Consider the following 11,392-nt stretch of genomic DNA (forward strand, 5'->3'; position numbering starts at 1 on the left):
CCTTTCAGTCTTCTCAAATCTCTTTATTTTCAAGGTCAGGAACTGGTAACCTGTGGCTCTCTAGATGTTGCTAGACTACAACTCCCATCATCCCTGACCATTTCCATAGTTGCTAGGGTTGATGGGAGTGGGAATCCATCAACAAGTGGAAGACAGACTCTAGGATTACAGATACGTCCACTAAAGTTCTAAGTTTCATGTTTTCAGATACAGTGGTACCTCTGGATGCGAACGGGATCCGCTCCAGAGCCCTGTACGCAACCAGAGCAGTACTCAACCTGAAGCGCCGAATCTGCGCATGCGTGTGATGTCATTCAGTGCATCTGTGCATGCGCAAATTGCCGAACACAGAAGTAACCTGTTCCGTTACTTCCGGGTTCGGCGCGTTCGTAACCCATGTTGTACACAACACGCAGCATTCGTATCTAGAGGTATGACTGTACTCAAGTTTAAAATGTGTGTGCCTAAAGCAAGTGTAAAAGCTGGTGCTTGTCCCCTGAAAAATCTTCAGAAGCAGAAACCCAATCCTTTCCCTTTTGCTGTTGCCAAATATATTCAGAATTTTCAGACTTGGTAACATTGTCATGTGCATTTTTATTTGGATAAATAGACTGGAGTCTTCAATAAGAATAGATAATCAGTTTTGAGACGAATGCGATAATTGTGCCCAAACCAAGTGAATACTACTTTGTCATCATCTGGTGCTTTGTGTAAATAGATAGGTACCGCTGTGGCGGGAAGGTAAACGGCATTTCTGTGTGCTCTGGCTTCCGTCACAGTGTCCCATTGCACCAGAAGCGGTTTAGTCATGCTGGCCACATGACCTGGAAAGCTGTCTGTGGACAAACACCGGCTCCCTCGGCCTGAAAGCAAGATGAGCACCGCAACCCCATAGTCGCCTTTGACTAGACTTAACCATCCAGGGGTCCTTTGCCTTTACCTTTTTTGTGTAGGCTTTTCCTCAATTGATTAAACAACCTTAATAATCCCTGAAAATATTAATTTTCCCATGGCGGTGAGGTTGGAATTAAGATAATAGTGGGCATCTTTTCTATGTAGGCTGATTTTGGAGGCCTAAACTTAGAACCCCGTTAATGTTCAGTATATCACTTTTCTTTTTTCTTCTCTTGTAAAATGACCCCAAATGCTTTGCTCTTCATTCTCATCAAACAGGATATCACGACAATCATATCGTAATTCGGTGGTTCTGGGCTGCTGTAGAAAGATTCAACAATGAACAGCGACTCAGGCTATTACAGGTAAGAGATCAATTGTTATGTCAAACTGTCCAATCTAGGTTGACGAAACTAACAAAAAACCCCTCCTTCAATGCTTAATAGTTCACTCACCTGCCTCTAGATTCCCCCCTCCCCCCGGTTAATAAATGAAATTATAGTTCTAGGGCAGTGATGGCGAACCTATGACACGCGTGTCAGATGTGACACGCAGAGCCCTCACTGCTGGCATGCGTTGTTGTTGTTGTTGTTGTTGTCGTCGTCCCATTTGTTATCCCGCTCCTCCTCAGATCCTTTTGTTGTTGTTGTTGTTCCTGGTAGCCAGAGATTGTGTTCAGCGATTGGTCTGTTTTTCAATTTGCTGAACCAGTGGATGTTTCTAATTGAGTGCAACAGGTTCGTTTTTTAACCCTTTTTGTGCTGTTTTTATTTGGCGCTTTTTAACCCTTTCTGTGCTTTTTTGGGGCGCTTTGGCAGACTATATCAGTGCTGCGTGTTAGTTCCAGCGAAGTTATTATTCATCATTTATTTCTGTTCTCTTTTCCCCCAAAAAAGCGTAGCAGCTTTGGGGCACCCCCCCCCAAAAGCTAAGCAACTTTTGCGCCCCCCCCCCCAGAAAGCTCCAAAACTTTGGTCAGCAGCTCTCCCCAAAAAGCTCAACAACTCTGGGCACTTTGTGATAAATAAGGGGTTTTTGGTTTAGTTTGGTTAAATAATTAGTTTTTGGTTTATTAAATACAGTTATATATTACAATTATACATTTTTGTTATTTAAACTATAAATATTGCAAAATTATGTTTTTCTCTCTCGAAGTGACACACCACCCAAGTTATGCTTGGTTTTTAGGCGAATTTTGACACACCAAGCTCAAAAGGTTGCCCATCACTGTTCTAGGGTGTTTCGTCTTCCGGTTTAGAATTTTGAGAATCAGGTTCCAGCAGAAGGAGCAAATTAGTGATGCACTCGCAGTGGCATTTCCTGCACTTAACAGCTGTTAGGAGTGGAGTGATCTCTGTGACTTGGATAGAAGCTTTGGTCAATGTCTCTCCCTCAAATGCTGCTCACTGGAGTTGCTGCTACGGTAGTAGAAAACATATGGGTGTTCTGCTTAGCTGTGGGTTTTTGAAAAGTGATTAAGGAATGACTAAATGTAAACAGAGAAATGTCTGCAAGGAGAACATCAAACAGAATTCCCCAACCCAGAAAAGAGAAGGAGTAAGGAAATTCACCAGAGCTCCTAATGCATACTGGAGCAACATAAGGGAAGAATAAGGCTTCTTCAACTACTGCTATGGCCGTTTAACATATATTTTCTACCAACAGTGAACTAGGCTTCTCAATCTCCTCTTCTTCCATATCTCCCACTTCTCTTCCCCTGTTGGCAGGCCACAGCCACTCCAGAGCCAACTTCCTCATCCAGGAACCACCTCGCTTCCTTCTCAAGCACCTCTGGGGCCACTTTCTTTTATTTAACAGTGGCCTGGAGCACCAACTTTACCCACCACCTCAATGATGGAGAGTCCCCAGAAATGCCCAGGGGGCGCATGAAATTAGCCAAGGGGCTGCACTGAGTCTCGGCAGTTCCCCTCCTTTTCATTAGGCCTTAAGAGACTGGAGTCATAGCATTAGTGGAATTCATTGTTGGCAGCAGGTGGACATTAAACTGTCGTAGTAATCGTTGTATGTTTTCCTCCCTTATGTGTTGTTTGTGCTTAAATTTGCAAGTTACCTTAGTGACATGGCGAGCTGCCTTCCTGTAGTCACTTCCCATGTTACCCTGGTAAGCCAGAAGGTCACCAGCCATGTGGGTTACTTGAATCAGGCCAAACCTCCATTGTAACTACTGTCATGGACATGGGAAATAGTCACATGATCAGCCGCATGGTCTGTGCTTTACAAATGATGCAACATGGAAGCTGATTGTGGCAAAGCAGTTTTGTATGGGCAGCCTTGCTGTAGGGTTAGGGTTACTTACGTGGGACGGCCGCTATGCTATCGTGATAAAATTGATAGCCTAAAATTTCATTGGAACTTTAAGTTTATGCAGAAGATCAAAGCTGAACTCAATAATACTCCAAACATGCTGTCTCTGCATCTGCACAATGAACAAACAAGAAAACACAAGCAAGTAAATTAATGCTGAGTTCAGTTCATGGGGTTTGGACTGTTTGCTCAATGAAATAAAATCAGGCAATCAAAATTTCCCTTCCTGATTCATTGCTAAGATGATAATGTATGCACCCTACAAAAGCAGTACCACTGTGGGTTAAACCACTGAGCCTAGGGCTTGCCAATCAGAAGGTCAGCAGTTCGAATCGCTGCGATGGGGTGAGCTCCCGTTGCTCGGTCCCAGCTCCTGCCAACCTAGCAGTTCGAAAGCACGTCAGAGTGCAAGTAGATAAATAGGTACCACTACAGCAGGAAGGTAAATGGCATTTCTGTGTGCTGCTCTGGTTCGCCAGAAGCGGCTTTATCATGCTGGCCACATGACCTGGAAGCTGTATGCCGGCTCCCTCGGCCAATAACGCGAGATGAGTGCCGCAACCCCAGAGTCGGTCATGACTGGGCCTAATGGTCAGGGATACCTTTACCTTTACCTTGGCTAGGCAGACTCATGGAAACAGCTGTTTACCTTCATCAAAAGGCTTGGATATGCCTGCAGGAGATTTCTCTCCTCTTTGCCATAACGGTTGCTTTTGCATTTTCTTTGTGGCATGGAGGAAACTACTCGAGAAACCCAAATCAGAAGCCCCCTGGAACTAATTACAGGTCCATCTGAAGCACTGGGTGCTTCTTGTATAGTCAAAACGCGCCCTGTGCTGATTCCTCCTCCCTTCTTACAAACGCTGGCTCCAAGAAGTGAACAGCTGAATGCTAAGCAAGTTTATAGTATGTCAGTCCCACTGCGTTTGTCACCTTACTGGCTTTTTTCCTATCTTTGAATATGTATCAATAGGTAATTGCAAATGTGAAGTGGAATTTGCTTTTTTTCTTCACATACCAACAAATTCCGTTTCACATTTGCAATTGCCTATTGATACATATTCAAAGTTAGGACAGGCAGCCCCAAACGTACAGTAGATCAAACTTTTTCTTATTTTCCACAATAATCATTTATGGTGTATTGCTTTGGATTTCAGTTTGTTACAGGCACATCTAGTATACCTTATGAAGGTTTTGCTTCTCTGAGGGGGAGCAATGGACCGAGAAGATTCTGTGTAGAAAAATGGGGGAAGATCACTGCTTTGCCCAGGTAAAGTAACACTTGAGTTTCCTAAAACATAAATCCACTTGGTATTTAATAATTCGGGTTTCCATGGGAAAACCATGCTGTCTTAACTGATAAGCCGAGTTATTTCTATCATCAACTTTTAGAATTATAGGAATACCTCTTTAGAAGCCAATGAACAGATTGCATGGGAGCTGCCTCAAGAAACGTTCTGTGCCTCAGTTCTGCTTAGAGCAAAACTGAAACTAGTTTTTGTTCTTTTATTCTCAGAATGTGCCCCCCCATCTTCAGCAATTTTCTGAACTCAGTGTAAGCACCTCTGCTTTGCTTTGATGCAATTCTTCTCAGCTTCCTCCACCTTTTCTCTCTTTGTTCTTTTACTTAATCACCCACATTCCAATTTACTCTTATTAGTTGTGGCAACCTGCAACAGCCAAGGTTCTGCACCTGACATCATGATGTCACAGAAGCTTGTAAACAAAACTATGTGGGTCATCACAGCCACTATGGTTAAAATAGAGTACAGGCCAATGAGACAAAGGAGAGTAGAAGCACAGATATTGGCTGCATAATAACAGTATTGAGTGATATTTGTCATTCCAATGCCCTTTTTTTTATAGTAAAGCACTCTAGCTGAAACTCTCGAATGTTTATTTGTTTTTAAAAAATCAAAATGATATTTGGTGATCATTTAAGAGTTAAAGCAGGCATCCCCAAACATCGGCCCTCCAGATGTTTTGGACTACAATTCCCATCTTCCCCGACCACTGGTCCTGTTAGCTAGGGATCATGGGAGTTGTAGGCCAAAACATGTGGAGGGCCGCAGTTTGGGGATGCCTTAGTTAAAGCATCTACTCTCAACTGTATGTTATCAGAAACAATTAAAACACACACACACACCCAAAGATTTTTGGCAGTATATTAATTACACTGTTTGATACTCTGCCCAACCAAGACCAAAACTTTGTATGATTTTGTAATGATTTTGTAATTCTGAAAGAGATTCTAAATGTTGATGTATCCAAGCACTTAGGGGACCTCTTTCCATCAAATTCACCCAATATGGGCAACACCAAATGGGGGAAAGTGCTGCTTTTAGAGCAAATATAAAGATTTCAGGATATTTGGATGAGAACGATCTGTTGTGGTTTTTCTGGCTTCTTGTATACACTGGTGGGTATAGAGAGGCAACATTCTGTAGACCACTTACAGGTCTTTTAGTAAGAGGTGCATAATGTTTGCTAAATAATAAATAGTTAAATGCTGTTCCCCTGCATCGTCGTCAAAAGGCCCAAACAGGCCGGTGCTGCCAGGCGATCCCATCCTTGGCTAATGGAGCTTTCTATTCCACACAGTGAAAGAATGTGTGGGAAGAGGTAGCAAGCTCACCTCTGGTAACCCAGCAATGCCATGAATATCCTCGGTAGTACCGTCTTTCCCCCTTTTTAAGACGTAGGCATAATATAAGCCATAGCAGGATTTCTAAGCAATTGCGCGATACAAGCCATACCCCGAAAATAAGACATACTGATAGACCCTTCACCCACTAGCAATAACCCCCCTCCCGCCAGCCAACTCCCCCCCTAAAAATCTCTCCCCATTTTGCTGTCGTTCCACAGACACGTATTTCCTTTAAAAGCTTGTAAAAATGCACCGAACAGCCGTAGCTGCTGGCTGCCAAAGCCTCGTGATTTCCCTTTCCCGTTTCTGAGAGCATTTTTTTAAATAAAAGGATCCAAAAATATTTTTTTAGCCAAGCTGTGTAAGCTCTACTTGGTGAAGGGGAGAAAAGTGGGGTGGGGAGGAGATGAAGGCACGAGGAAGAAAAGAGGGGCGATTGAAGAATGCAAAGGCTGTTTTCCCTTTTAGGGAGAGACCTCCGTGCGCGCGTCTGTCTCTCTCTCCCCCCCCCTGGGTCTCTCTCTCTCTCTCTCTCTCTCTCTCTCTCTCTCTCTCTCTCTCTCTCTCTCTCTCTCTCTCTCTCTTTCTCTCTCTCTCTCTCTCTCTCACACACACACACACAGCCCACCTCTCGCTTCCCCCCACCTTTCCATTCAATGCACGTTGATTTCCTCTTAACGGGTTGTCTGATTGTTGTCTCCTTGCTTTTACCGAAGGCATAAGGCAGCCTTTTAAAAAGCCTGCTGCAGTTTTCTTTCTACCTTATGCTGCTTGGTTGTCTGTGGAGCTGCCCCTTTAAGGATTTGTAAGTAGTTTGGATCGCAGTCCTTGCCTTGGGGACTTTTTTTTATTTATTAAGGACTTTTTCCTTCGCTGTTTGCGAGCTGCTAAACGGAGCTGCTAAACGCTGCTCTACACAAAAGTTAAACTGCCGGTCCTAACAACACGTGCTTCCTCACCTCGCTGGCTCAATTGCTTCTCAATTGCTACCATTTACCAAGTCAGCAATCTTAATTGCTGCTTAGCTGGCTTCTTTGTTCTCAGCAGGTAGCTTCTTTGCTATCAGTGACTACAAAGTGCTACATTGTTGGAACATCAGACTTAAGTCTTGGGCAGCTGGCTGGTAGAGATCCTTGCTTGCTTTACGTATAGGCTACTGCTAGGACTGTATCACACAGATAGATTCCATTATACTGGTTTAGATTTAAGAAGCTCCAGTGTAGCAGATTGCTATTAAGTGAGTCCCCACCTTGGAGGAGAGAGAGAGCAGCCCTTCGCGAACATCCCAGGGCCGGGGAGAGAGGGCTGCACACCTCCCTTCCCTCAGACTCGTAATAAAAATACCAGTAAGACATCCCACCAAAAATAAGCCACCCTGTGGTTTTTTGAGAAAAAAAAGTAATAAGACGGTGTCTTAAAAAGGGGGAAACACGGTACTAGCAGCAGGCAACCTTAAGCAAACCATTATCTCTCAGCCCGAGCTCTCCGCTGGTGGGAGTAGAAATAGCAGGTACCTATCTATGCCACAGTTTCAGTGAGAACGGCTGCAGTGAAAGAACTTGACCTTCGCGCAGTGTACGCTACAAAACAAATAATTTTAGCAACCCCCGTGTATGCGGGGGAAGTTTTCCTGGCAGCAAATCGGGGCTTTTTAATGCCGAGCGCTCCTGCTTTGCTGACACTGGGCCACAACCTCAGTGTGATTTAGAGGTATTTGTAAGTGTGCGAGAGTTTGTTTAAACAAAGTGTGAGATAACAACACACACACACACAGCAAAACTTTCAAGGAACGGCGCCTTGATCCCCCTCTAAACCAAGTGACCGTCTCAACCTCAGTTCTGAGCTGAATGAAAAGTGATTTGTTTTTATAAGTTCCCTGGCTCCTTCAGCCCTGGGCTGTACCTGCTTCAAAGGCTTTCCGTTGCAAACACAGCAGAGTGCTTGCTTAGGCTGCCTGTTATTAAGAGACAGGAAGCGGCACTGGGTGTCAACTGGCTCTTCGCTATTACTGTTTAAAATATGGCCTTTTGCGCTCTCGTGGTCCCAGCTCTCTCAGGCAGCAAATATTTCCTTAAGATCTGACCTGCTGAAGCGTACCAGGATTATACTCATCCTCGTAGGTTTCTGGGGTGAAGTAGGGTCACACTTGACGTGGTGAGGGCAGCCATTGCTGTTCACATGTCTGTACCGTTCACATCTAAGACACCTGCTTTTTTAAAATAGCTGTACTGGTGAGAGGAACAGAGGCCTTTCCCTTCCTTGCACTGCATCCTTTTTTAGCACTCCCTTGCCCCCCACTTCCAGTATTGGAGCTGGACCAGCAGAAGATGTCTGTATTAATAAGAGTGCAGAGGATAGGGCCGGCATAGCGCCATGAGGCGAAGGGAGGCCACCGGAAGGCCTTGAGGCAGTGCTCCCGTGGCTGTCCCACTACCTCTGCTGCTGGTGAAGAAGTGTTACTGGCACAGATTTGTGGCAAGATCTCGCCAAAATTGTGTGAGGTCTCACCCCCAAAATCAGCGCTGACGCTGGTGTCACTTCTCTGCCCCTTGGTGGAGGCGGCAGGGCAGGGCGGCGTTCCCATTTCACCTCAAGTGGGGAAATGGGATGTGTCGCCCCAGATAAGGAGGATAGAGGAGGGGTGCACATACGTGTAATTCGGCTCCCTCCATGCCACTTTTGCTAGGCTCTCCCACTGCTCTGGAAGGTGAGGATGGAGCAGACACACGGCCAGGAACTATGGCTGGACCACATCACGTGTAGTTGGCTTCTTATATATCGTGGCCAGTGCCTTGTGTGATTCCTTTGAACTTGGCGGCTTTGGGATGCTTCAGTGATGTAGGAACTCTGCTGAATGGGGAAATATATGGATACGTGAAGGCTCCTTTAGCTATGGAAGAGGTAGAGAGCATATGTCGGGCTCCATCTGCTATAAGCTCTGCTAACTGGGGCCGATAGGAGCTAGAGTCCAACCACATCTGGAGGTTGGGTAATTCTTGAGCACCTCACATCCTTGCTGTGTTTGTGTGAACAATTCACACAACCAAGTACAGTGGTGCCTCACTAGTCGAATTTAATTCGTTCCACGGGTCTTTTCTTATAACGAAAAATTCGTCTAGCGAATCCCATAGGAATGCATTGAATTTTTTTTTTTTTTTTTGCCCATAGGAACGCATTAATTGAATTTCAATGCATTCCTATGGGAAACCGCGATTCGCTAGACGAATTTTTCATAAAATGAATTCATCTAGCGAGGCAACCTCCGCTCGAAAAATCCTTTCGTTAAGCGGAAATTTTGTTAAGCAGGGCATTCGTTAAGCGAGGCACCACTGTACTAAATCAGGGTATGACGAGGAAAGCTCTTCTTATCAGTTTTTCTGCTGTTTTTTTTGGTGTAAATTTCTGAATTCCACTCACTTTCCCCCCCTGCCTCTTGTTCTTCCCCAGAGCTCATACGTGTTTCAATCGTCTTGATCTCCCGCCGTACCCATCATTTTCCATGCTGTATGAGAAGCTGTTGACGGCCGTTGAAGAGACAAGCACATTTGGACTTGAGTAAAACACAAACCGTAGTGCCCAGCATCTTGGACCTTTCGTGGGCCGTTCCTCAAAGATTACGTGAATGCCTACATTGCATTTCCTGGAGGAAAACTTGTTTTACAATACAGTTTGTGTGGTGGACTGAGTGAGCAAAGCTAGATTGGGGAGCCTTTACAAGCTCTGAAACATTCACACAAGTACATAGCAAGGGATGAAGTCTGTAGGGGGATACCTATAGTTCTCCAATTGACCTTTCTTTCTTTCTTTCTTTCTTTCTTTCTTTCTTTCTTTCTTTCTTTCTTTCTTTCTTTCTCCAAACTTTAATGTTTGGTATAATTTAAGAATAAAGAGACAGGACAACAAGTGTTGATCAGCATCAGGGCTACCGCATAAATCTTCCCTATCTCAAAAAATGGATTTCACCCAAGTATTTGAACAGAGTTCAAGACGGCATACGAAGTTTTTTCCAGCCCACTGCTAAATAGTAGGAAGTCAAGTGAAGAAATGCTGGTGTGCGTGGTTTTTAATATGATAGAAGTTAATTCCCAATGGTACACTACTTTATGTCATATACAATACAGTACTAAAATATGCTATACCTGCTTTACCTAAGACTTCGAGTGCCTGCATGGTGTGCACTGTAAAGATCAAATTTTCTGGGGCTTAATATGAAGGAAGTTGGCAGCAAGAATGACTTGCAGTTAGGTAGGTTGTACAAATGTATATGCAAATAGTGTCTTTGGCAAAAGATGAGCTCCTGTAAGAGAAAAATGATTGATTTAATGCTTTATACTGCATGAAAAGTGTTCCTTTTTAAAAAAACAACAACAACTAGACTTTACCACAGCATATCAGGAAAAAAAACAACCTCTTACACAGTAACTTTTGTTTATTTTTGTAAAATCATGATATTGATTTCCTTAAATTGTAAATAAGAAAATAGAGGACAAAATACCTTTTTTTTTTAGTTCTTTTCACTTTTCCATGCTTAAATAGATATCGTTCTTGTGTTTGGTTCTATAAGCACTCTCAAGGGATACATACATATATAAATATAAATATAAATAAATATATATATATGCCTTTTATTTTTATAAGGGTAAGATATTCCCGAAACTATTTTTTGCACTGAATGTACCAAAGTCAAAGGGACATTGTGATCTGACTGGCAGAAAACTGCATCACTCGTACAAACCTGTAAGAAGTAGCTGCTTTAAGAAACACATCTTTCTTCACAGTGCCATGTCTGTAGATAATATCAGGACTGTGCACATTAAGTAATAATTTTGTAAGGCTCACTACATGTATAATGTGTAATGTGCATTTATTTCAAATGTATTTTTATTTGTTTTGGTTTTTCTTTTTTCATCCATTAACTAACTTTATGGAATAGTGTTGAATACAGATATTTCGTATTTTCCCTGCAAACATTTTTCTTTTGTACAGCACTCTTACAAGCACTACAGAGGATCTGGAAAAGAAAAGGGGGAAAAACACACACACAAGATGGTCAGCACCTTAAAAGGACGGACCTTCGCTTAGGAACCTTCACTCACGTTTAGCAGCGAACCATCTCCAAGATGTAAACTGTTTCTAGTGTCTTTCTATGCCTGCATTTTCACTGAGTAGTTTTCTTAAACAATGTTTATTAAAATGAAGTACTTTTTTCTATGATATATCTGAAAGCATGAATCCACCATGTCAAACAAGCATTTAATTTCGGAAACATTAAAAGGTTTGAGCCTATTCCTCGCAAGAATCTCCCATGCTGAAGGCCATTTTCGTGTGTTGCAGTGGGGAGCACGGTAGCCACAGTTTTGCTTTTAGTCCCACGATCATTAAGAAGGAAGGCATTCCACCGAAACAGAAGTTTCTAGGACCTACCAGCCTGGGTGGTACCTATGGCTCTGCAAGTCCTCGCTGCGAGGCGGACAGACCTCAGACTAGGAGTAACCGCAGAGCTTTCTCCCTCTTCGTGTTGCTGTG

General features: G+C 43.4%; 1 protein-coding gene across 5 annotated transcripts in view; it reads left to right on the top strand.

The window, feature by feature from the left end:
- Positions 1 to 11,098, top strand: part of HECW2 (HECT, C2 and WW domain containing E3 ubiquitin protein ligase 2) — a 174,813-nt gene extending 163,715 nt beyond the window's left edge. For 4 of the 5 annotated variants that reach the window (XM_088653442.1, XM_088653479.1, XM_088653538.1 and 1 more), the window contains 3 exons: positions 1,174 to 1,259; positions 4,377 to 4,489; positions 9,314 to 11,098. In XM_088653442.1, coding sequence (XP_088509568.1) covers positions 1,174 to 1,259; positions 4,377 to 4,489; positions 9,314 to 9,425 — 311 coding nt within the window. In that variant the 3' untranslated portion in view covers positions 9,426 to 11,098. The remainder of the gene's footprint in view (positions 1 to 1,173; positions 1,260 to 4,376; positions 4,490 to 9,313) is intronic. The other variant, XR_015946283.1, reaches the window with a different exon arrangement.
- Positions 11,099 to 11,392: the final 294 nt, after the last annotated feature.

Source organism: Zootoca vivipara, chromosome 1 (assembly GCF_965207765.1).
Source record: "Zootoca vivipara chromosome 1, rZooViv2.hap1.1, whole genome shotgun sequence".
Taxonomy (NCBI): Eukaryota; Metazoa; Chordata; class Lepidosauria; order Squamata; family Lacertidae; genus Zootoca; species Zootoca vivipara.